Source organism: Oratosquilla oratoria, chromosome 27, assembly GCF_046742065.1.
Source record: "Oratosquilla oratoria isolate Oo_2021 chromosome 27, ASM4674206v1, whole genome shotgun sequence".
In the NCBI taxonomy this organism is placed as follows: Eukaryota; Metazoa; Arthropoda; class Malacostraca; order Stomatopoda; family Squillidae; genus Oratosquilla; species Oratosquilla oratoria.
The window spans coordinates 1193437-1221018 of record NC_134803.1 but is presented as its reverse complement, the minus strand read 5'-3'; the positions used below and the strand labels follow the sequence as shown (position 1 = coordinate 1221018).

The following is a 27582-nucleotide window of genomic DNA, read 5'->3' as shown; positions in this document are numbered from 1 at the left end:
TTAGCAAAGGCATCTAAAATCATTCCAACAATGATTATGGGTAAGGTGGTCAGTGGGAAGAAATATGAATACTTTGAGTACTTGACTGCCATACTCATATCTGCAGGCATGACCATGTTTCTCCTTGGTTCTACAGAAGACAAAGGAAGTAAGTATAAGTTTCTTATTGTATGTTTTGTGTTTTACATATAATTTTGTATGAAATACATGTCTGTCAGGGACCAATGAGGGTCTGAAAGAGAGATGGCAGAGAGAATCATCTCCCTGTTACCTGTTTTCAAAACTTGTCAACCTCCTCACCTCCATATGGAGGCTGACACTGTATCTGGGCTAGACCCAAGATGACTCTCTATCAACCTCATTTATTTTTCTTCCACCTTTTTACATAAGGAGAGCTAACAGTGGGCAATCGCTCCCCTCTTCCTACCACTTTCAGCTGGTGACATAGAAGCTGTCCTACATTCATATATGAAATCTATGGGAGGACTCTAGGACTGTTACCAGTAGCCATAGGGGTGCAATTTTGTATTCTATGAAACTTAAGGGAGTTGTTAGTATTATTACTATCAGATTTCTGTGATTGTGTATTTAGATGTAAATATATTTTTTTGCATTCATCTGTTCTAAGACCAACAGTTGGCATTTGCAAGTGGTGGTCCTGCAAGATGTGTATCAAAGAATATCATATCCCTGTTGCCTGTCTTCAAAATGTCAATGTCCACCACTCTATCTGGAGGTGCAGCCTCAAGAGGCTGCCACTTTGTCTACAGACTGAACTCAGGATAACTTCATTGACTTAGAATGCATTTCTTCCACCTTTTCACATAAAGACAGAATTGACAATTGATGAATGTTCCCTCCCACTACTATAAGCCATTGATGTAGAAACAATCCTACACTAATTTGTCACAGACAATGTTTATTTCCAAAGAGGTTGGGAGATTTGTGGAAGGATCTGGGGACTGTTGCTAGCAACTGAGGGGCCATAGGTTTCCAGTCTGTGAAACAGGAGTTAACAATTATTATTGCCTGTTTTATGCATAAGGGTGAACTTTTCTTAATGTTTATTTCTCTGGAATGGCTGCTGGCCAAGCAGATTAGAATGTTGCTACTTGTAATATAAGTCATGGGCGAAGGCAATTCGAATCCTGCCCAGTGAGTGATAACGACATTTTACATTAAATTCCCCGATTCAAAAAGTCCCCTTTAAAGAGGCATTATCCTAGCCCTCTCTGAGAGGGGGGAGTTAGTGATATTAAGCTCAACTGAATCAAATTCTTTCTTCATGCAAAATGTATGGCAATCACTGGTATTCAAGTATAAATTAGGGATGTGAAATTTTACATTATTAGAGCTTGCATGAGGGTAGGTAATAGAGATAGTAGTTAAGAGGTGAAGGTGGGGCTGTGGTTGGGATGTGTAATGTCACTATGGTTGTTCAAAGTGTATATGGATGGGATGGTGTGGGAAGGAAGTATAAAGGTGCTGGTTAGGAGAAGTGGGAGTAAGTCAGTCGTTGTTTATGGATGACACTGCACCTTTAGTCAGTGAATAGACTGAAGCAATTACCGTATTTTCCGGCGTATAGTGCGCGACTTTTTTCTGTTGGAAGGGCCTAAAAATGGGGGATGCACGTTATCCGGTGGTGCGCATTATCTACGGCCTACGATAAAAATTCTGCGGCTGTGTGTGTGATTGTTTTCACAACAATGTGACGATGTTGGCCGTCACAAAGTCGGGACGGCACACTTCTCCGTGACGTTCCGTGAGAACAAGAAGAACAGCCATGGTGACATGAAAGAATACGCCAGCATGGGCTACTGTATATAAATATTTGGTATAGGTAGGTATCTATCGAATCTTATTTTTCATGTTTAAATAGGCCTAAACACCATGTAACATGATCAATATTCATGATATTTGCCCATGTTCACAGCATCCTAGTTTGAATTTTTATGTTGGCTTTGTTGCTTCACTTTAGGTATGGTACAAATTCCATTGCGGACGTTCATAAACTCGTGTCAAACACCTGACTACAACACCCTCTTTCGGGAGTTATATTAACTAAACGTCACCTTGATGAGAGACTCCTATTTCACCACTGTCATTGCAGGTTCAAAGCTAAAACGAAACAGTCTGTAGTTTGTTTCAGTATTAAATAAAAAATGGTAAAGACGAATTATTTCCTCAAGATATAAAATGAACATTTTCTGTAAAAATCCTGAAATTTTTCTGTATATTTTACTTTCAATAAACTTTTTTTAGATCATATTTCCTACAAACTATTTAATCTACAAAGTAATAAGGGACATGAGTCATATACCGGTACATGTAGTTCCGACTTTTTCTTAGTTGTGTCCTGATTGATGCCTAAACTGGCACTTAATTTAGTGACAAATCAACAGATTTCCCAACGGTGGCTCTAGCCAATGAAAAATACTTCTCCATGTAACCTCGTTCACATGATATAAATACAGAGGTAAAACTGCTTTATAGACAAATGCGATCGGGCATGCGTGTTATACGTCGGTGCGCGCTATCTGTGTACTGAGATAACGAAGTGCATGGGTGCGCATTATAACCCGATGCGCATTTTAAGCCGGAAAATACGGTAGTGGCAGACTTTAGAACAGTATATTAGAAGAGGAAACTGAAAGTATATGTGGGCACAAGTAATATGAAGAGATGTACAAGGGGTAAGGGTGGCATTGAGTTGGAGGTGAGTTTAAAGTGGAGGTAAAGGTGAATTATAGTGTATGGAAAGCAACTAAATGTCTGAGGGAAATAAGTGTCATGAGAAATCGATATTTGGGGATGAACACAAAAAGAAAACTGTATGAAGGAGTGATTGTACCCTTGGTATAAAGCAGAGACTTGGGATTTGAAGGAAGCAGAAAATAAAACCCCAAACATGAGGTGCTTAACAAGTATGATGGGGCTTATGAGGATGGATAGAGAATGAAAAATGTGGAGATGGTACAGGGAGCAGAGATGGAAAGTGAGCTGGAAGGTAGGGTTGATCAAGTAATACTGAGATGGTATGGACTAGTAGAGAGAATGTGTAGAGAAAGGTTAGCAAAAAGTTAGGAAAGCAGAAGTGAATGGGGGAAACTTAAGAACAATACCAGGATGAATAATGTAAAGAGGATGATTGATGCAAGAGGAATGTCTGTTGAGCAAGGAACATTCCCGTAGCTGAATAAAATCGTCTGGCGAATAGCCAGAATAAAATCTATAAGATGATTTTGCGGCGCCAAAGTGCTCCGCGTATCGAGGTAGATTCAACACCGTCAACAAGGGTTTCAGTCAGACCTTCAGGAAAGAATGAGGGAGGGGGGGGTCAATCCCGTAGCTGAATAAAATCGTCTGGCGAATAGCCAGAATAAAATCTATAAGATGATTTTGCGTCGCCAAAGTGCTCCGCGTATCGAGGTAGATTCAACACCGTCAACCAGGGTTTCAGTTGGACCTTCGGGAAAGAATGAGGGAGGGGGGGGCATTCCCGTAGCTGAATAAAATCGTCTGGCAAATAGCCAGAATAAAATCTATAAGATGATTTTGTGGCGCCAAAGTGCTCCGCGTATCGAGGTAGATTCAACACCGTCAACAACGGTTTCAGTTGGACCTTCGGGAAAGAATGAGGGAGGGGGGGGCATTCCTGTAGCTGAAAAAAATTGTCTGGCGAATAGCCAGAATAAAATCTATAAGATGATTTTGTGGTGCCAAAGTGCTCTGCATATCGAGGTAGATTCAACACCGTCAACAAGGGTTTCAGTCGGACCTTCGGGAAAGAATGAGGGAGGGGGGGGGGCATTCCCGTAGCTGAATAAAATCGTCTGGCGAATAACCAGAATAAGATCTATAAGATGATTTTGCGGCGCCAAAGTGCTCCGCGCGCCGAGGTAGATTCAACCCTGAAAAAATGTTATGAAACCTTTGACTTGATTTTGGACTTTCCATATTACAAGACTTCTTAGGTATGACCCCCAATGGTGATTCCACCCTGCCTACATCCAGTCTTTTCTTCGTTGGTTCACTATATTTCTGTCTCCATCATTCTCCATTTTGTGTATTGATCACTAATGTGAAATTACTCTATCTTATCATTTCGGTCACTTGATAAACACAGTTTCCTATCCCAAATATAAATACAAAGCTAGGTGTTTCCTTCGAACTTATTGAAAAGGTGCTGCACATCAGAGCTCATTTCTAGCCATCCATTCCAGCCTGTGGTTCATATGCTTGCACTTTGTATGTCTTGCAGGGGGATGAGAGGGGGTGGTCATCATATAATGAAGTAGTGGGAGTAAACCAGCTCCAGATGGCTGGCCCTGCAGTGAAAGTGTTGTGTCATACTGCATTGCCACTAACCTCAGCAATATAGTGGGGATAAGAATGACCTGTCATCCATGAGGTGTTAAGATGAGAAGGACAACTGATGTGTTTTTGGGTGGGTGTGGGATGGGTGTAGGATGTGTTTATGCTTTCATTTTGTTATCCACCCTATACCTGGAAAAATGTAATGTATGCATCAGATGTAGTGTAGTACATTTACATACAGGGATAAGTGTAAAATGGATGTTTGCTTATTACCAATCACCCATCACATCACACAACCACAGCTCACCAAACACAACATCAAAACAACTCCAATGTTACTCTACAATGGTGATAGGCAGATGATTGGGGATGGTCAGCAAAACTGGAAGGAAATGGGAAGTGAGACAGTTGTTGTTAGTGGAGAGTTTTGCATATTTAGGGTCACATAAAAAGGAATTGAAAAGTTGGGGTGGAAGTAAACTTTAGAGTAAGGGAAACAAGTAAATATCTTGGGAGAATAAAAAGTGTTATGAAAAATAGGTATCTGGAGATAGCTGTGAAGAGAAGATTATATGAAGGGAGATTGTCCCTACAACAGTATGGGGAAGAATTGGAATTTAAAGGAGGGAGAAAGGAGAAATTTAAAAGTGTTTGAGATTAAGTGTTTCAGAAGTATGGTCGGTGGTATGAGGATGGATAGAGTAAGAAATGAGGAGGTGAGGAGGAGAGCAAGGATGGAAAGGGAAGTGGCATATAGGGTTGATGAAATAATAGTGGAATGCTTTGGGCTAGGAAAGAATAAATGAGGAAAAAATAGCAAAAAGAGTGTGGAAGGTAGAGGTGGATGGAGTGAACTTGAGTGGAAGACCAAAAATGAGATGGATAGATAGGGTGAAAGGAGCTGTGAGTAAAAGGAATGTCTTGAAAAGGAAAGGGAGAAGGCAAGAGATAGGTGAGTGGAAAGTGGATGTGGATGGAATATAAATTGATGTGGCCCAAAAGGACTTCTCATCATCTAGTTTTGCATGAGGGGATAAGAATATAAGAATGAAGGAGACTGCAGGAGACCATAAAGCCTACACAAGGCAGTCCATATCTATCACCACCTGTCATCCCCATCCATAAAGTTGTCTAATAATTTCTTAAAACAACTGATAGTTTCAGCGCTTACTACATGGTTACTAAGTTTATTCCATTCATCAGCCACCCTATTAGTAAACCAATTGTTGCCTTTTGAGGGAGGCTCATCATGTAAATGAAGTGGTTGGGGCTGCCATGGGTGCACTGTGTCTTGCTGCATTGCTTCTGATATGGGCAATGGGTATGGGACATTGATGAATCTTCATCCACTAGGAACCAAGATATAAAGGAAATGTGTGATGGAAGGGTGGGAAGAAACCCTTTATAGATAGATAAAATATCCACAAAAACCTACCTTCAGTATCTTACAATATGCCCTTACTGAAACTTGTACACATTCATACTATTAAAAAAAAAAATCTCAGCAACAGACTGTCAATTTCCATACATCAGTAATCCCCAGAAATCAATGCATTACAAAAATTGCTCCCAAGACAAGCAAGAATTGCACTGGCACACATACATTCAGGTCACTACCCTGCATTAAAACCATACCAACACAAAATTGGCTAAGGTAACAGACACCAGTTGTCCCAGAAGACACAGAGGATATATTACACTGTCCCAAACTTAATCTCTCCAAATTGCAACACAAAATCTCTCTACTAAATAACTTATGGGATGAATTGGTGGCCACGACTAGTTTTATAATGCCACAATCCTCTTTCAAGAGAAAACTAGTGCTATAGATTGACTGTCATATGAACAAATTGAAGAGACAAAGTCAACAATTGATGTCAAGTAGAATTGTGCAGAATAATTAGGGGTGAATATCATAGAAGGCTATGTGTATATATTTGTTTTAGCTTTGTATGCAAGGAAGAACTAATTCTTTATCACAGTTTCATGAATTTGTTTGCCTGTATTTTTTTTCTTCTTTTTTTCAAAGTAGAAAATTTATCTTTTTCACAGGTGCAGGTGCCACAACCTTTTCAGGAGTTATCATCTTGGTTGGATACATGACCTTTGATGCCTTCACATCCAACTGGCAGGGCGAGCTTTTCCAAGTGTACAAAATGTCCTCCATCCAGATGATGTGTGGTGTTAACCTGTTCTCATGCTTGCTGACATCTGTGTCCCTCCTGCAGCAGGGGGCCTTTGGTGCCTCATTCAACTTCATGCTGACTCATCCCAACTTCATGATAGACTGTGTCATCCTTTCGGTGAGTATAAATTATTACTAATGCCTTGTGCCAGTTGTGCCAGCTATTATGTATAAGAGCGAGACCTCCTTGATGAATGTGAGAGAGAAGTTGTGTGGAGGCAGTGGGAATGAAGTGCTTGAGGGTTATGAATGAAATTACAAAGTGTAATAGAGTAGGAAACAATAGGATTTGTGAAAAGATTAGCAGAAGATGTAGAACAAGTCAGCCTGAAGTGGTTTGGTTATTTAAAGAAATACATGGAAATTGATGTACTTAGATGATCCATAAATTGGTGATACTTGGGGTGAGAGCAAGAGGCAGACCAAAGGAAAGATGAATAGAGTGAATGAAGTCATAAATACTTGTTGTTAGGAAATTCAATAAGTAAAAACCTTTATGGGTGAGAGTTGAAGAAGAATATGGGAGGGGTGCACCAGGGATGAACTTGCAATATTGATAAGAAAGTCATAAAGTACAATCTTTGTGTGTGTAAAGTGGAAACAAGTGAAAGGAATACATGTAATGGGAATGAAGTGGATGAGGATATTTCCTTCCTCATGTTGAGTCATCTCATGTTGTAGATAATGGCTGTTTTGGATGGGGAAAATGTGATAAAGAAAGGGAGAGAACAAGGGAAGCTAATGTTAAGGAGGAGGGGTTGTTAGCATCTGAAGGATGATTGCTTTATTTATCATTTTGTTATGACAAATGCCAAGTGATTCAGTTTGAAAGCAGTCACTGAATTGAGGACCATCTCAGTTTATCAAGACACTTCATGTACATAACAAACAGGAGAGTCAAATCATCTGGCAAGATATATTATTCTACTGTGTTTTATAGCTAAAATGTTGGTAAAAGTCATGCATATGTACATACATACATACATGTACCAAGGCTTTTTCCCCCTTACAAGGGAGGGAGCCAAAAAGGAAAAGGCATAAAATCATTCCCACCCATTCCATCCCTGAATACACTCCACACCCCTCCACCCTCCCTCTTATCTTAGCACCTCCTGGATGACGGGTCATCCCTGCACCCTGTCCACTGCCCTGGGTCAGAAGCAGTGTCGCAAGACACAGCACATCCACAGCAAGGCCGCTTCATTAAATCGGCGACCCCCCCTCTCTGTCCCTCCCATGCATAAAAGGAGAAGACGGGGAGAAATCCCTTCAGGCTGCGTCAAATTTTGCTCACACATACTACCTCATCCCCCACCCATTCCACCTCATGCATCACAACATCATCCATATACAACCATTCTCCATTCACCCCTGTCTTCTTTCCTCTCCTGTCCTTCCTCAACAGACATTCCCCTCTTCCCCAAAGCCCCCTTCACCCCATCCATCCACCTCATCCTAGGACGTCCCTTCATGTTCACTCCCTCCACATCTGCCTTCTATACCTCTTTTACTAGTCTTCCTTCACTCATTCTTTCCATGTGTCCAAACCATCCTAATACTCTTTCATCAACCCTATCTCCCAACTCCCTTTCCACCCCCGTTCTCCTCCTCACCTCCTCATTTCTCACTCTATCTAGCCTAGTAACCCCTATCATACTTGTCAGACACCTCATCTCAAACACATTCAAACTCCTTCTCTCTTCCTCTCTTATGTTCCATGTTTCTGCCCCATACAGTGCTGTTGGCACAATCACTCCTTCATACAGTCTCCTTTTAGCATCCATTTCCAAATGTCTATTCCTCATTACACTCTTCAATCCACCAAGGCATTTACTCGCTTCTCTCAATCTACATTCTACTTCCACCTTCACTCCACCTTTTCCTGCCACATTTGCACCCAAGTATCTAAAACTATCCACCTCCTCCAGTCGCTCACTCTTAATGCTCACTTCCAGTCTACTGCCACTTTCACCCCTTGTACATCTCATCACCTTACTTTTACCCACATTTATTTTTAGCTTTCTTCTATCACATACTCTCCCAAGCTCTGTCACCAACTTCCTCAGTCCCTCCTCCGATCCTGCCACAAGCGCAGTGTCGTCAGCCAACAACAACTGGCTCACCCCCCACTTTTCTCCATTTTCTTTAACCATCTACAGTCCCTGACCCACTACCCTTGCATTTACCTCTCGCACTACCCCATCCATCTATAAGTTGAACAGCCAGGGCGACATAATGCATCCTTGACGAAGTTCCACCTTTACCTCGAACCACTCACTCTCTCCATTTCTTATCCTGACACAAGCTCTACTACTCTCATAAAAACTCTTGACAGCTCCTAGAAGCTTTCCTCCTATCCCATATGTCTGCATAACCTCCCACAGTGCCTTTCTGTCTACCCTATTGTAAGCCTTTTCCAGATCCATAAAAGCCCAAAAAACATCCTTCCCCTTTCCTATAGCTTTCTCACATATTTGTCTTACCACAAAGATCTGATCTACACAACCTCTACCCGTCCTAAATCCACACTGTTCCTCACCAATTACTCCTTCTGTTCCTCTCCTAATCCTCTCTAATCAAGATCCTCCCATAAGCCTTCCCAACTACACTTAACAAGCTAATCCCTCTGAAAAATACTACATTCACACTTGTCCCCTTTTCCCTTGAAAAGTGGAACTATACAGGCACTCCTCCAGTCCTCCGGCACTCTACCCTCTCTCCAGCAAACATTAGATAACCTCACCAGCCAATCCACCATCACTGTACCTCCTTTTTTTTAGACATTCTGCATGGCATCCATCCAGACCAGGTGCCTTACCTGCTTTCATCATCTTAACAACTGCCTTCACTTCATCCTTCCTTATTTCTCCTCCATTTTCCTCACTCATCACGGTCATTTTCTTAGCATTTCCCACTGCAACTATCTTTCCCTCCCTATCCTCCTTCACATTTAGCAACTCCCTAAAATATTCTGCCCATCTTCCCCTTACTGCCTTCTCTTCCATTATCATCTCTCCATCTGCACCTTTTACCTTTTCTTCTCTACTTAATTCACCTCCTCTTCCTCTCTTAATTTCTTTCCAAAACATCTTTTTATTACTTTCAAAATTTTCTGTCATACTCTTACCCCACTTCACATCTGCTCTCCTCTTTGCCTCGTTTACCTTTTGCTTTACTTCTCTTTTCTTTTCTTTGTACCTCTAATATGACTCCCTTGTCCTATTTTGTAACCAATCTGTGAAAGCTCGCTTCTTCTCTTCTACATATGTACTAACCTAAATCTATGTACCTACTTGTAATTCATAGGAAAATAAGTGTATGGTTTCCTGTATCTTTTTTTCTCCAAATATGAATATTCATAGGAAGAGAAGAGAGAGGAAGTTTGAATGTATTTTATTTATCTAGTTGTATTTTATGGGACAAGAACTATGCTCGTGGTGACCCATTTTCGTATCTCTATGCATCCAGTTTATTCTTAAAATCATGTATAGTTTTGGCACTCACTGTTTCTCCATTTAGTTTGTTCCAGACATCAATCATTCTATGTGGGAAGCTATTCTTTTTTAAATCTTGTCTGTAACTGTCCTTAGCTTCTTTTTGTGTCCCCTTGTTTCTCTTTTGTCCCATTTTAACCACTTCCATACGGTGCCGCACACGTAGGCGTAATGAGGAGCAAGTGGGTACGTGATGATGCCGATGTTGGCCTTTTGATTATATTTATTGTAGTCATACCTACGTAACCTTCATTCTCTCTAAACTGGCTTCATCATATTTTCTATGGTTATCAAAATTCACGGGTGAAAGAGAACAAACGATTGAGCACTGACTTTATTTTTTATAATGCGATTATTATGGCGCAACATTGCACATCGGGCAGCTAATGCTGCCAGACGTGCGATGTGCCCTGGAGTGAAGAGGTTAATAAGTCATCTCTATCAAGAATTTCCATCCCTTCCATAATTCTGTAAATGGTCAACAAATCACCTCTTTCTCTTCTCTGTTCCAGTGTTGATAGATGTAATTTCTCCAATCTTTGTTTGTATGTCAAATTTGATGGTGTAGGTGCCATCTTATCGCTGCTCTTTGAATTCTTTCTTATTTTCTTATGTTTTTTTTTTTTTTTTTTTTTTTTTTTTTTTTTTTCTAGGTGCCTATTGTCACACCATACTCTGATTTATGTCTTATCAGTGCAACCACTATTTTCTTTTGTACACGAAAAATTACTGAAATGGATGGAAGGCTTGCATGGGGAAATATGAGGGTGGTACTTAGAAATCAAAATTTGATCTGGGAAAAAATAATAAGTGGAGTCCCAGAGGGCTCAGTACTGGCCTCCAATAATGTTTGCTACTTATGTAAATGAAATGGATGAAGGTGTAGAATGTTACATGAACTTCTTTGCAGATGACGCAAAACTACTAAATAAAATAAGTACAGAAAAATACTGTGAATCACTACAGAGAGACCTGAACAAAGTCTGGGAGTAGAGTCAAAAGTTGGAAAAGAACTTCAACATTAAGAAATGTAGTGTAATGGAATTTGGAAAAAGTAAAAAAAAGAATATCAGGACAATATGAAATCAGCACAAAGGAAGTAAAGAAAGTTACAAAAAGGATCTAGGAGTACTACATTGCACAGGTAGTGCAATGTAGTACAGTTCGAAGCTTTAAGAATCATTTAGATAAATACCTAAGTAAGATGCTGTAATGATTATAATTTATGTTATATTATTTGTTTTTGTTTTGTTATAATTTGTCTGTCTGATTTTCATTTATTATTAGTTATATGTCAATTTATCATCATTTACTATTTACCTGTTTGTTTGTTATTCAACTATACCAATGCATTTATTTATGTATTTTAATTGTTATTTACATTGTTATAGTTTTAATTTATTATTAATATGATTTTTTTTTTTTTTTTTTTTTTTTTTTTTTTTTTTTTTTTTTTTTTTTTTTTTTTTTTTTTTTTTTTTTTTTTTTTTTTTTTTTTTTTTGCATCCGACCTAGATATGGATCAAAAGGTCTCCTGTCGGCATGCTTTGCCTTTGTAATCCTTTGTAATCACCAAAGACATGTTATCAGACAAGCATATCAACAAAATAGTTAGAGAAACCTACAATTTACTTAGATCAATAAAGGTGGCTTTTAATTACTTGGATGAGGAAATGGTAAAAAAATACTAGTCACACTGATATGACCAAGATTGGAGTATGCTGCGACACTATGGACACCCAGCACAAAAATGAATATAAGGAAAACAGAAAGAATCCTAGGAGTATCAACAAATATGGTATACAAGTGAAAACTGTCTAAACTGGATCTACCAACCCTGGAACAAAAAGAAATTAAGTTTGTGGATCATGATCTTCCCTGCCTAAAACCAAATTGTTTTGGATTTGGTATATTGTTTTCCTCCAGATGTTTAGTCCATCTACTTTTGATAACTTTTTCACAAATTTTAGCTATTGTACTTGTAAGGGAGACCAGTCTATAGTTTGTTGGGTCTTCCTTGTCTCCCCCCCTTATAATTTGGCACAACATTGGCATTTTTCCAATCTTGCAATGCCTCTCCATCTTTGAGTGAGCAATCTCCTATCTTATATATTTTGTCCATTAATTCATCTATACATTCTTTTAGTATCCAGTTTGCAGTTCCGTCCAAGCCATGTGCTTTTCTGACATCAAGGTTCATTATTTAGTCCTTTCTCTGTCACAATTATTTCTTTCGTGAGGGGGGGATCTTTCTCCCCTTCCTTCATCCCAATTGTGTATATTTTCTTTTGTGAATACAGATTTGAAATGTTTGTTCATAATTTCAGCCATTTCTATATCTTCTATATATTCCATATTTCCTTGATGTAGTTTTACCATTTCCTGTTTATTTTTTAGATTACCATTTACATATCTGTAGAATAATTTAGGTTGATCCTTATATTTGTCTATTATGTCTTTTTCATAGTTTCTTTTTTCTTCCCTGCATATCTTTACATATTAACCACTTCCATATGGTGCCGCACACGTAGGCGTCATGAGGAGCAAGTGGGTACGCGATGATGCCGACATCGGCCTTTTGATTATATTTATTGCAGTTGCTACGTAATTTTCATTCTCTCTAAACTGGCTTCATCATATTTTCTATGGTTATCAAAATTCATGGGTGAAAGAGAACGAACGATTGAGCACTGACTTTATTTATTATAATGCGATTATTATGACGCAACATCGCACATCGGGCAGCTAATGTTGCCAGACATGCAATGTGCCCCGGAGTGAAGAGGTTAATTACTTTGATATGTATTTGCCACTTACCTGTTTTTTTCTTAATTTTTCTGTCTTTTCCAAGCTTTGTCTCTTCTATCTTTTGCCTCACTAAATTTTTTGTTGTACCAGCACTTAATGTACACCTTTTCCTGATTTTGTTTTGGTACATATTTATCCACTCCTTCATTATAGATTTCTTTTAAAATCATCCATTTCTCTTCCACCTATTCACTAAAGAAGTTTTCCCAACTTGCTTTTTGAAGGAACTTACTGAGTTTCCCAAAATCTGTTTTATTATACATCAGTCTTCCTTTTTTTATGCTTCTCATTTCTACCCAGATATATCTCCTCTTTTAGTACAAGTTGTATCTGGTCACTCTTCCCAATTGGTGTCTTTTATTCTATTTTATCCACAATTTCAGGCTCTGACTGGAAGATGGTTGTGTATAGATAATGCTGTGATGCATGGAAAGGAGTGGGTAGGGGATGGGGGTGGTAATGTGTGATTGATATTTTGACACAGCCTGGAGGGATTTCTCCCCATCTTCTCTTTTTCTGTATGAGAGGAGGGATCACTGATTAAATGAACCAGCCTTGCTGTGGATGTGCTGTGTCTTGCTGCATTACTTCTGATACTGGGCAGTGGGAGAGATGCAGGGATGACTCATCATCCAGGAGCCAAAAAAAGAGGGAGAGGTGGGTGAATGGGAGTGGATTAGGTTGAAATGAAATGGATGAGAATGGAATTATGAATTTTTACTTTGGATACCCACCTTATAAGGGGAAAAATGCCATTGGTATATGTATGTATATATATATATATATACAGTACTGATAAAAAGTATGTAGTGCCTACACCTTATAGCTGCATATTTATGACGAAAATAGGAAGGCATTTTCTGAGAAGATATGTAGATAAAATGTATCTAGCAACCCCCTATTGTCATGCTGAGCCAACAGGGTGGAATATGAGGGAGAACCCAGCCAGTTACCTACACACTGTCATAGGAAGAGCATTTATAGGTAATCCCTCTCTTTGGGACCATGCCTTGTTTCTCTCTCTCTCTCTCTCTCTCTTTTTTTTTTTCCCTCTCTCTCTCCAATTTCCCTAGTGGCTTTATTGTTACTATGGCCCTTACAAAGGAATTTATTAAATATATAATTGCCCAAATCATTGGACTGAAGAAGGTAGGCCATGGAACTAAAGAAATTAATGAAATTTTTAAGGTGGCCAAGTCCAGAGTCAAGAGATACAGGGTGCAATTTCAGGAGGGAAGAGGGCTAGAGATACCATTCCAGTAACATAATGCAGGGGTTCCTAAGAAGACTTCTCCTTCAGAGATTTTGTTTTTGTCAATGGATTTGACTCTAAAGTACCCTTTATGATGTTCAAAACCCTATGAGAAGTCTTCTTAGGATGCCCTATTGTTTCTGGGATGGTATCTCCAGCCATCCTCTGTCCTGAAATCACACCATGTATCTCTTGACTTTGGACTTAGCCACCTTCAACATTTCACTGATTTTTATAATTCCATGGCCTGCCTTCTTTAGTCCAATGATTCAGGCAATTATGTTTTTAGCAAATTCCCTTGTGGGGGGGCATGGTAATGATACAGACCCTAGGGAAATGAAGAAAACCAATGTGAAAAAAGGCAAACTCCCAAAGAGAAGAGTTACCTGTAAATGCTATTCCCACATCAGTGTGGGAGCAAGTGGCTGGATTCTCCCTCATATTACACTCTGTTGGCTCAGTGTGACAGCAGGTGGTTGCCAAATACATTCTATCTACATAATTTCACCTCAGAAAATGCCTTCCTATTTTCTTCATAAATATGCAACCAATACAAGGGGTTAGACTGCATAGTTTTCATAAGTACTGTGTGTGTATATATATAAATATATATATATATATATATATATATATATATATATATATATATATATATATATATATATATATATATATATATATATATATAAGGAAGGATGAAGTGAAGGCAGTTGTTAAGATAATGAGAGCAGGTAAGGCACCTGGTCTGGATGGATGCCATGCAGAATGTCTGAAAAAAGGAGGTACAGTGATGGTGGACTGGCTGGTGAGGTTATTTAATGTTTGTTTAAGAGAGGGTAGAGTGCTGGAGGACTGGAGGAGTGCCTGTATAGTTCCACTTTACAAAGGGCACAAGTGTGAGTGTAGTAGTTTCAGAGGGATTAGCTTGTTAAATGTAGTTGGGAAGGCTTATGGAAGGATCTTGATTGAGAGGATTAGGAGAGGAACAGAGGGAGTAATTGGTGAGGAACAGTGTGGTTTTAGGACAGGTAGAGGTTGTGTAGATTAGATTTTTGTGGTAAGACATATGTGAGAAAGCTATAGGAAAAGGTAAGGATGTTTTATGGGCTTTTATGGATCTGGAAAAGGCTTACGACAGGGTAGACAGGAAGGAACTGTGGGAGGTTATGCAGATATATGGGATAGGAGGAAAGCTTCTAGGGGCTGTCAAGAGTTATTATGAGAGTAGTAGAGCTTGTGTCAGGATTAGAAATGGAGAGAGTGAGTGGTTCAAGGTAAAGGTGGGACTTCGTCAGGGATGCATTATGTCACCCTGGCTGTTCAACTTATACATGGATGGGGTGGTACAAGAGGTAAATGTAAGGGTGGTGGGTCAGGGACTGGAGATGGTTAAAGAAAATGGAGAAAAGTGGGAGATAAGCCAGCTATTGTTTGTGGATGACACTATGCTTGTAGCAGGATCAGAGGAGGGATTGAGGAAGTTACTGAGAGAGTTTGGGGAAGTGTGTGAAGGAGGAAAGTTGAAGATAAATGTGGGTAAAAGTAAGGTGATGAGATGTACAAGGTGAGAAAGTGGTAGCAGACTGGAAGTGAGCATTAAGGGAGAGAGACTGGAGGAAGTGGGTAGTTTTGGATACTTGGATGCAAATGTGGCAGGAAAGGAGTGGAGTTGGAGGTACAATGTAGATTGAGAGAAGCGAGTAAATGCCTCGGTGGATTAAAAAGTGTAATGTGAACTAGATATTTGGGAATGGATGCTTAGAGGAGATTATATGAAGGAGTGATTGTGCTGACAGCACTGTATGGGGCAGAAGTATGGAACATAAGAGAGGAAGAGAGAAGGAGTTTGAATATGTTTGAGATGGGGTGTCTGAGAAGTATGATAGGGGTTATTAGGCTGGATAGAGTGAGAAATGAGGAGGTGAGGAGGAGAACAGGGGTTGTAAGGGAGTTGGGAGATAGGGATGATGAAAGAGTGTTGGGATGGTTTGGATACATGGAAAGAATGAGTAAAGAAAGACTAGTAAAAGAGGTGTGGAAGACAGAAATGGAGGGAGTGAACATGAGGGGGCGACCTAGGATGAGATGGATGGATGGATGGGGTAAAAGGGGCCTTGGGGAAGAGGGGAATGTCTGTTGAGGAAGGATGGGAGAGGACAGAAGGCAGGGGTGAATGGAGAATGGTTCTATATGGATGATGTTGTAATGCATGAGGTGGAACGGGTGGGGGGATGGGGGGTGAGGTAGTATGTGTGAGAAAAATTTGACACAGCCCAAAGGGATTTCTCCCCATCTCCTTTTCTACATGGGAGGATGGAGAGGGGGGGTCGCTGATTTAATGAAGTGGCCTTGCTGTGGATGTGCTGTGTCTTGTGACACTGCTTTCTGACCGAGGGCAGTGGACAAGATGCAGGGATGACCCGTCATCTAAGAGGTGCCAAGATAATAGGGAGGGTGGAGGGGAGTGGAGTGTATTAGGGATGGAATGGGAGGGAATGGTTTTTATGCCTTTGTTTTTTGGCTACCTCCCATGTAAGGAGGAAAAAGCCTATGGTATATGTATGTATATATATATATATGTATATATATATATATATATATACACACGTATACATACATTTTTTTTTTTCAGATTTGCTCGGCATCAGGACAGTTGTTCATCTTCTACACCATAGCATGCTTTGGACCTGTTGTTTTCATCATCATCATGACTATCAGACAGGTTAGTTCCTGAGCAAGATTTTTTTGTTTTCATTTATTATTATTGCAGTGAGTCCTCCTTATATGGTAATTCTTTATCTGGTAAATTCACAGTTACGGTATTTGGTAATTACTACCCTCGATTCTATTTATGGTAAGAAAAATTCACAGATATGGTACCCACTCATGTTTTGTTTACACTGTACTGAAGCTCCACCACGCCGTGCAGCCACCACAACAATCAGTCTCTTCCCACGTTTCCCATTGAACACAAGTTAAATCCTTAAGGTGTATTTTTTGTGGATATTATTATCACGACACAGTGACACACCCATAACTTCGATGGATTAATTTCAGGACTGAACAAACTCAATGATTACCTGCTAGAAGAAAAACTAGACATAATGGGAATTGTAGAGACTAAACTAAGAGGTGAAATACCATCCATCGATATTGGACAGGGACTATATAATTACTGGATAAAAAACAGGGACAAGAAACAGGGAGGTGGAATCATGTTCTTGGCCAAGAAAGACTTGAATGTGATAAAAATTGCGGAGGGCAAAGATAATGTTGAAATGATCATGATAAAAGCTGAAGACAGGAATATGAAAAGTAGAATGTTTGTGGTGACCTATGTGCCCCCAAAAATGAACGCTTGGAAGGAGAACGAACATACAAAAATGCTAAAAGATACAAGGAAATCATTAAATGAGATACTAATGGGCAGTGGTAATCTGGTAATTATGGGGGACTTCAATTGCAAAGAAATTTGTTGGGAAAACATGACAGTGCGAGGAGGAGATGACTTGTGGGGCAATGTACTGCTGGACATGACCATGGAATACACAATGACCCTATGAGTCGGTGAAAGCACCAGATACAGAAACAATGAAGAGCCATCGAAACTAGATTTAATATTTACAACAGAACCTGAAATTGTAGATGAAATCCATTACATGAAGCCAATTGGAAAGAGTGACCACATACTCATTGAAACTGAACTAAAGGAAGAAATAGACATGGAGAGAAATGAGAAGCATAGGAAAGGAAGATTGATGTACAACAAAATGGACTTTGCAAAACTAAAGAAATTCTTCCAGAATGCAAACTGGGAAAAATTCTACATTGACGAGAGAAAAATGGAAGAGAAATGGAATATATTGATGGAAAATTACAATGAAGGGGTAAACAGGCATGTATCAAGACAAAAGCGAGAAAGAGTGTACATTAAATGTTGGTTCAACAAAAGATGCAGTGAGGCAAAAGACAGAAGGGACAGAGCTTGGAAAAGGTGGAGAAAAGATAAAAAACCTAAATGACATATTTATATAAACAATAGAAATGAATATGTCAAAGTGAGAAGAGAGGAGAAAAGGAACCATGAAAAGGATATAGATAAATGCAAAGAGCAACCCAAACTATTCTATCGATATGTGAATGGTAAACTTAAAAACAAACTGAAAATTGTGAAACTATGCCAAGGGAATAAAGAATACACAGAAGAATTAGAAATGGCTGAAATCGTGAACAATCACTTTAAATCTGTCTTCACCAGAAAGTACATAATTGGGATGAAGATAATAAAAAGCGATCTCCCCCCATGAGTGAGTTTACAACAACACAAAAAGAAATATCAGAACACCTATCAAATCTTGATGTCAGAAAATCACATGGCCTGGATGGAATTGCAAATTGGATCCCAAAAGAATGCAAAGAAGAACTAACGGACAAAATGCACAGCATAAATTGTTTACTCAAAGAAGGAAAGATACCTAAAGACTGGAAAAATGCTAACATTGTACCAATATATAAAGGAGGAAACAAGGAAGAACCTACCAACTATAGGCCAGTATCACTAACAAGCACTATAGCCAAAATTTGTGAGAAAACCATAAAGAATAGATTGGTAAAACATCTGGAAGACAACAACATAATAAACCCGAGACAATTTGGGTTCAGACAAGGAAGATCATGCACCACAAACTTAATGTGCTACTCAAGACTAATAGACATAGTGCAAGAAAGGAATGGATGGGCTGATTGTGCCTTCCTGGACTTGCAAAAAGCTTTTGACAAAGTACCTCACAGAAAATTACTTAAAAAAACTGGAACAAATAGGAATACAAGGGAACCTACTAAAATGGATGGAGGACTTCCTGACTGGTAGAAAGATGAGAATAGTGCTCAGAGAAAAATATTCAGATTGGAAAGAAGTGATTAGTGGAGTACTGCAAGGATCTGTATTGGCACCAATAATGTTTGCTATTTATGTGAAAGACATGGATGAGGATGTGAAATGTTACATGAGCTTCTTTGCAGATGATGCCAAACTGTTAAGGAAAGTAGGAACTGATAAGGACTGTGAAGCACTGCAGGAAGACCTAAATAAGGTATGGAACTGGAGTCAGAAATGGAAAGTGGACTTCAATATTAACTAGTGTAGCATAATGGAGTTTGGAAAAAGCAAAAACAGAATATCAGGACAATATAAAATTGGAACCAAGGAGGTAAAGATGGAAGGATCCGAAAAAGATTTGGGTGTAATTATCACAAGCGACTTGTCCTATGACAAACAGATTAACAAAATTGTCGGGGAGTCTTACAACTTGCTAAGATCAATAAAAGTGGCATTTGCATACTTGGACGAGGGCATGATAAAAAAAATATTGGTTACATTGATAAGGCCTAGACTAGAATATGCGGCAACATTGTGGTCACCCAGTACCAAAAAGAATATAAAGAAAATAGAAAGAATCCAGAGAGCAGCAACAAAAATGGCACCTGCACTTGCAAACTTATCATATGAAGAGATATTGGCTAAACTGGAGTTACCAACTCTGGAGCAAAGAAGAGAGTGAGGTGACCTACTGACCATCTACAGAATCATGAAAGGCACAGAGATACTCGATAGAGAGGACTTATTAAACTGGGACAAGAGAAGCACAAGAGGGCATGGAAAGAAAATCAAGAAACATAGCTACAGAAGAGAACTGAAGAAAAACAGTTTTCCACATATAGTAGTGGACACTTGAAACAAACTGGACAATGAAATAATATGTGCAAAAACCATTCATGAGTTTAAAAGCAAACTAGACACTGCGAGATACAAGGGCGGGACACCACGAGCATAGCTCCTCTTCCCGCAAAATACAACTAGGTAAATAATGGCCACAAAACATTCTGCAGACACTGCTGGAGTTGAAAAGGCAAAGCAAAAGAGTAGTAGTCTGACATTGGAGGTAAAATTAGATATTTTGAAGAGGAAAGAGCAGGGAGAAGGTACGTCTGCCATAAGTCGAAACTGATAGAATACGTGGTGAGTGAAAGGTAAATAAAAACATTTCCTGTTTATTTCTTTTGCACAGTACTTTACATTTTCTTATGTGACTATTTTCATGTATTTTCATGTCTGTAGGGGTGACTTTTGATGTGTTGGAACACATATCCTATTATTACATGTTATAATGGGTTCGGTATACGGTAATTTCAATTTGTGGTAAGGTTTTCAAGAACACATATGTACCGTATAATGAGGACTTACTGTATTATTATTATTATTATTGTGCTGTGTCTTGTGACACTGCCTCTGACCTAGGGCAGTGGACAAGATGCAGGGATGACCCGTCATCCAGGTGGTGCCAAGATAAGAGGGAGGGTGGAGGGGAATGGAGTGTATTAGTGATGGAGTGGGTGGGAATGTTTTTTATGCCTTTTTCTTTTTGGCTACCTCCCTTGTAAGGGGGGAAAAGCCTTTGGTATATGTATGTTTTTTATTATTGTTATTATTACTATTATTATTATGAAGGAGTGAACATGAGGGGGCAACCTAAAATGAGATGGATGGATAGGGTAAAAGGGTCATTGCGGAAGAGGGGAATGTCTGTTAAGGAAGGACGGGAGAAAACAGAAGACAAGGGTGAATGGAGAATGGTTGTATATGGATGAGGTGGAATGGATGGGGGACAGGGGGTGAGGGAGTATGTGTAAGAAAAATTTGACGCAGCCTGAAGGGATTTCTCTCCGTCTTCTCCTTTTCTGCATGCAGGGACAGAGAGGGGGGTCACCGATTTAATGAAGTGGCCTTGCTGTGGATGTGGTTGTCTTGCAACACTGCTTCTGACCCAGGGCAGTGGACAAGATGCAGGGATGACCTGTCATCCAAAAGGTGCCAAGATAAGAGGGAAGGAAGAGGGTGGAGGGGAGTGGAGTTTGATAGGGATGGAATGGGTGGGAGTGGTTTTTAATGCCTTTATTTTTTGGCTACCTCCCTTATAAAGGGGGGAAAAAGCCTTTGGTATATGTATGTATTATCATTATTATTATTATTATTGTTGATTATTATCATTATTAACCACACAGTAATTGGTAAGGAACAGTGTGGTTTTAGGACAGGTAGGGGTTGTGTAGATCAGATTTTTGTGATGAGACATATGTGAGAAAGCTATAGAAAAAGGTAAGGATGTTTTTTGGGCTCTTATGGACTTGGAAAAGGCTTACAACAGGGTAGACAGGAAGGCACTGTGGGAGGTATTGCAGATATATGGGATAGGAGGAAAGCTGTTAACCCCTTCCATACGGTGCCGCACACGTAGGCGTCATGGGGAGCGAGTGTATTCGCGAGGCTGCCATATCGGCGTTTTGATTATATTTATTGTAGTCGCCCCTCCATAATGACATTCTTTCTAATTCTTTTGTAATCGCATTTTCTATGGTTATCAAAATTCACGGGTGAAGAGAGAACGATCGATATAAGCGGTGACTATATTTTATGATGCGAGTATTATTACGACACGTCGTACGGCTGGCATTGGTTGCTGCCACCGAGATCTAAGTCCATGACGCCTACGTGTGCGGCACCGTATGGAAGGGGTTAAGAGCAGTCAAGAGTTTTTACGAGAGTAGTAGAGCTTGTGTTAGGATTAGAAATGGAGAGAGTGAATGGTTTGAGGTAAAGGTGGGACTTCATCAGGTATGTGTTATGTCATCCTGGCTGTTCAATCTATATAGGGATGGGGTGGTGCGAGAAATGAATGCAAGGGTGGTAGGTCAGGGGTTGGAGATGGTTAAGTAGAATGGAGAAAAGTGGGAAATAAGCCAGTTGTTGTTTGCTGATGACACTGCATTTGTAGCATGTCAGAGGAGGGATTGAGGAAGTTAGTGACAGAGTTTGAGAAGGTGTGTGAAAGGAGCTGAAGATTAATGTGGACAAAAGTAAAGTGATGAGATGTACAAGGGGAGAGAGTGGCAGCAGGCTGGAAGTGAGTATTAAGGGTGAGAGACTGGAGGAGGTAGATAGTTGGGTGCGAATGTGGCAGGAAAGGGAGGAGTTGGGGTGGAGGTAGAATGTAGATTGAGAGAAGTGAGTAAATGTTTTGGTGGATTAAAAAGTGTAATGAGAAATAGACATTTGGGAATGGGTGCTTAGAGGTTATATGAAGGAGTGATTGTGCCACCAGCACTGTACAGGGCATAAACATGGAACATAAGAGAGGAAGAGAGGAGTTTGAATGTGTTTGAGATGAAATGTCTTGAGAAGTATGAGAAGGGTCACTAGGCTGGATAGAGTGGGAAATGAGGAGGTGATGTGGAGAACTGGGATAGAAAGGGAGTTGGGAGATAGGGTTGAGGAAAGAGTATTAGGATGGTTTGGACACATAGAAAGAATGAGTGAAGAAAGATTAGTGAAAGAGGTGTGGAAGGGAGAGGTGGAAGGAGTGAATATGAGGGGGTATCCTAGGATGAGATGGATGGATTGGGTTAAAGGGGCGAAAGAGGGGAATGTCTGTTGAGGAAGGACGGGAGAGGACAGAAGATAGGGGTGAATGGAGAAGTTATGTATGGATGATGCTGTCATGCATGCAGGGATGGGGGGGGGGGGGTGAGGGAGTGTGTATGAGAAATAATTTGATGCAGCCCGAAGGGATTTCTCCCCGTCTTCTCCTTTTCTGCATAAGGGCACGAAGAGGGAGGGTCACCAAATTAATGAAGCAGCCTTGCTGTGGATGTGCTGTGTCTTGCGACACTGCTTCTGACCCAAGGGCAGTGGACAGGATGCAGGGATGACCTGTCATCCAGGAGGTGCCAAGATGTGAGGGAGGGAAGAAAATGGAGGGGAGTGGAGTGTCTAGGGGATGGAATGGGTGGGAGTGGTTTCTATGCCTTCTTCATTTTGGCTACCTCCCATGTGAGGGGGAAAAAAGCTTTCATCATTTTAACAGCTGCCTTCACTTCACAATAATAATAGTAATATTATTATTATTGTGAAGTGAAGGCAGCTGTTAAGATGATGAAAGCAGTTAAGGCACCTGGGTTGGGTGGATGCCATGCAGAATGTCTGAAAAAATGAGGTACAGTGATGGTGGACTGGCCGGTGAGGTTATTTGTTTAAGAGAGGGTAGAGTGTCGGAGGACTGGAGGAGTGCCTGTATAGTTTCACTTTACAAGGGAAAGGGGGAGAGGTGTGGGTGTAGTAGTTTCAGAGGGTCAACTTGTTAAGTGTAGTTGAGAAGGCTTATGGGAGGATCTTGATTGAGAGGATTAGAGAGGAACAGAGGGTTAGGACAGGTAGGGGTTGTGTAGATCAGATTTTTGTGGTAAGACAGATATGTTTGAAAGCTATAGGAAAAAGTAAGGATGTTTTTTGGTCTTTTATGGATTTGGAAAAGGCTTATGACAGGGTATATAGGAAGGCACTGTGGGAGGTATTGCAGATATATGGGATAGGAGGAAAGCTGTTAAGAGCAGTCAAGAGTTTTTATGAGAGTAGTAGAACTTGTGTTAGAATTAGAAATGGAGAGAGTGAGTGGTTTGAGGTAAAGGTGGGACTTCATCAGGTATGTGTTATGTCACCCTGGCTGTTCATTTTATACATGGATGGGGTGGTGCAAGAGGTGAATGCAAGGGTAGTGGGTTTGGAGATGGTTAAAGAAAATGTAAAAAAGTGGGAGATAAGCCAGTTGTTGTTTTTTGCTGACGACACTGTCTTTGTAGTAGTATCAGAGGAGGGATTGAAGAAGTTAGTGACAGTTTGGTAAGATGTGCAAAAGAAGGAAGTTGAATATAAATGTGGGTAAAAGTAAGGTGATGAGATGTACAAGGTGAGAAAGTGGCATCAGACTGGAAGTGAGTATTAAGGGAGAGAGACTGGAGGAAGTGGATAGTTTTAAATACTTGGGTGCGAATGAGAGAAAGAGAGAAGTGGGGCTGGAGGTAGAATGTAGATTGAGAGAAGTAAGTGCTTTGGGGGATTAAAAATTGTAATGAGATAGACATTTGGGAATGGATGCTAAGAAAAGATTGTATGAAGGAGTGATTGTGCTCATAGGACTGTACAGGGCAGAAACATTGGAACATAAGAGAGGAGTTTGAATGTGTTTGAGATGAGATGTCTGAGAAGTATGATAGGGGTTACTAGGCTAGATAGAGTGAGAAATGAGGAGGTGAGGAGAAGGGGGGTGGGAAGGGAGTTGGGAGATAGGGTGGATGAAAGAGTATTGGGATGGTTTGGACACATGGAATGAAGGAGTGAATAAAGATTAGTAAAAGAGGTGTGGAAGGTAAAGGTGGAAGGAGTGAATATGAGGGGTTGACCTAGGATGAGGTGGATGGATGGGGTAAAAGGGGCCTTGGGAAAGAGGGGAATATCTGTTGAGGAAGGACAGGAGAGGAGAGAAGATAGGGGTGAATGCAGAATGGTTGTGTATGGATGATGCTGTGATGCATGAGGGGGAGTGGGTGGGAGATGGTGGGTGAGGGAGCATGTATGAGAAATGAATTGATGTAGCCTAAAGGGATTTCTCCCGTCTTCTCATTTTCTACATGAGGGGATGGAGAGGGGAGGGGGGGTCGCTGATTTAATGAAGCGGCCTTGCTGTGGATGTGCTGTGTCTTGCAACACTGCTTCTGACCCAGGGCAATGGACAAGATGCAGGGATGACCTGTCATCCAGGAGATGCCAAGATAAGAGGGAGGGAAGAAGGTAGAGGGGAGTGGAGTACGTAGGGGATGAAATAGGTGGGAGTGGTTATGCCTTTGTTTTTTGGTACCTACTTTGTAAGGGGGAAGAAAGCCTTTGGTATATGTATGTATTATTATTAATTTTTTTATTTTTTCATTTTTTTATTTTTATTTTTTTTTTATTTTCTATTTATTTATTTATATTTTTTTTTTAGTTATAATTGTTGCCAGCTGGTAAAAAGAGATAATGTATTCAGTATGTGATATTGTCATTAATATGCTTTTTCAGGGCCTGGCCATTTTGCTCTCCTGTATGATCTACTCCCATCCCATTACCATCATTGGCATGATGGGCATTACCATTGTATTCTTGGCCATCTTCCTTCGCATTTATTGCAACCATCGGCTCAAGCAGATCAAGCAGAGGAGGGCCACAGCAGAAGTTGGCAAAGTGTAAAATATGTCTTCAAGGTGTTGCTGAGACTTGCTTGAAATGTGCATTCATGTGCTTTGGGAAAGAAAGAAGTAAGCCAAGGCTATGGAAACATTAGAACTTAGTTGAAAGTTTTAAGAATGTTAACATTTTTTAATGTTTTCCCAGAAATATTTATTTTTGCTAAGATGAAAGTCATTTAGTATTACAAGTGAATTTATAGTTTTAGTCCTACAGTATGTACTAAAATAGACTGGCCTTGAAAACATGGAATGCCTTCTCGTTACTGCCTGAAACTAGAGTTGTGTTTTATTCAAAACTTCAATGTTTTGCATCAAGGACAATAATGGTTTATGAAGAGGACTTGGGTGCAAAATAATTTGGACAGATAAAAATATTTTAATTTTGATGAGGGGATAGAGATGGGGGTCGCTGATTAAATGAAGCAGCCTTCCTGTGGATGTGCTGTGTCTTGCTACATTGCTTCTGACCCAGGGCAGTGGGCAAGATGCAGGGATGACCCATCATCCAGAAGGAGCCAAGAAAAGAGGGAGGGAGGGGTGGTGAATGGGAGTGGAGTATGTGGGGATGAAATGGGTGGGAGTGGATTTATGCCTTTGACTTTAGCTACCTCCCTTGTAAGGTGGAAAAAGCCATTGGTATATGTATGTAAAAATTATGAGTCTCATAGGTTATTCTAAACACATTGTTGTATAAGTATGTCTTGATTTAGAAAACTGGGGCCGTATACACAAAACTTTTTTGTTAGCCTTAACAATCTCTGCTAGCTAACAGAAAACCACTAAAAGTTATACACCAATGCTTAACTAACAACTGTTAGCTAGCAAACAGTTGTTTGTCAAGTACCGCTAAACAGCGCTGAAGTTAGCAGCTTATGAACATGTAAATGGACGTATTATAAAAAATTGCACACATAAAACAGTGTTATTAATGCAGTTGTTCAGAATTTATTAATAAAGTATCATGATAGCACATAGATATCGTATGTATGGGTTTTTAGAAGTACTTATTAACCAACGACAGATATTTTTGGACGATGGCGCATTGTACAGGCGGCCGTGCCACAGACAAATCTTCCGACAGAAGACTCAACAATAATTTCAGAGGACATAGACATGGCAGAAGAAACACAGAAAAAGAAAAGGAAGCCAAACTGGTCACAAGAGGAAACACTCCTCTTGATCAACGTGATTATGGAGAAAAAATAATAATAAATGGGCGATTCAAGCCAAGTTTAAACCACAAGGATAAGAGGGAGGCATGACAAAGCACGTTGATGCTATGGTATTGTTTTCTGTTTACATATAAATGTTCATCGACACTTGGAGCCCCAATTCTAATGTTTGTGCCATCTATGGTACCCACAACACCGGGAAACCTACAGTTTTCCATGAACTCTGCTTGTTTTACTTGCATTTCTTGGCGAGTCAATAGGAATTTTACAAACTGAGTTACAATATCTGGTTCTGATAGTGCATCAATTGTTTGAGTAATGACACGGCTGATTGATCCTTGCGAGGTCCCAAATTCGTCACTGCTGCATTTTACCTGTGGCTAAATATCATAGGGTAATTGCCACCTTCGTCTCAGGACTCAGTGGTCGATTCCGTTCTGTTCGGGATTGAAGTTTGTCCCTCACTAAATCAGCCATTTTTATTATACCAGCACGGTTCATTCTGAAGCGTTTGATGAGTTCGTCGTCATTGTACTCGTTAAATATGTCCCGTCGCTGTCGATAAACTCGCAGTCATCTTTTTAGTTGTTGTTGCTCCGCCATCTTTTCTACTAACAGGAATTTGTTAAGAGCTTAATAGTCCTCCACACCACTTTTACCTTAACAGTACTTTTAAGGCCCTAACAAGTTTTCTGTATCACTGTTAGTGCTTAACAGCTAAATGTTAGCCTTAACAGGAATTTGTTACCCTTAACAGCTATTTGTTAGTGCTAACAAGTTTTGTGTATACGGCCCCTGGTATGGTGATGGCAGACTTAATTTGTAAGTTTTTTTTTTTTTTTTTTTTTTTTTTTTTTTTCCTGTCCTTCATTCTGTCTTGTTGTTTTTGTGTAGTGTCTTCTTGCTTTTATGTCACAAACTTCAGTCATGGAAACACATGAATGCATGAGAATTAGTAGATGATACAATAGCAAAGATTTTTAAGCTATGCACATAATACAGCTAATGTAGCTTATTGTATTATATACAATAGACAACCATATCACTGTTGTGGCATTTAGTTTTTATTGATGTTTAATTCACAGAAGGAACCTCTTATATATTTATTAATATATTTATTTATTAATATTAGGCTGTAAGATTTATTATAATGTATTGACTTTGTGATACATTTTAATTTTGTTGATATGACTATTATTTATGTGTGATTAAACAACCAGAGGTTTATCAAAGTTA

General features: G+C 39.8%; 1 protein-coding gene across 1 annotated transcript; it reads left to right on the top strand.

The window, feature by feature from the left end:
* LOC143039846 (adenosine 3'-phospho 5'-phosphosulfate transporter 1-like) lies at window positions 1-27582 on the top strand. The gene is made up of 4 exons (XM_076210102.1): window positions 1-148; window positions 6373-6623; window positions 16692-16781; window positions 25008-27582. The coding sequence occupies exons 1-4, from the start codon at window positions 31-33 to the stop codon at window positions 25173-25175; spliced, it is 627 nt and encodes a 208-aa protein (XP_076066217.1). The 5' UTR covers window positions 1-30; the 3' UTR covers window positions 25176-27582.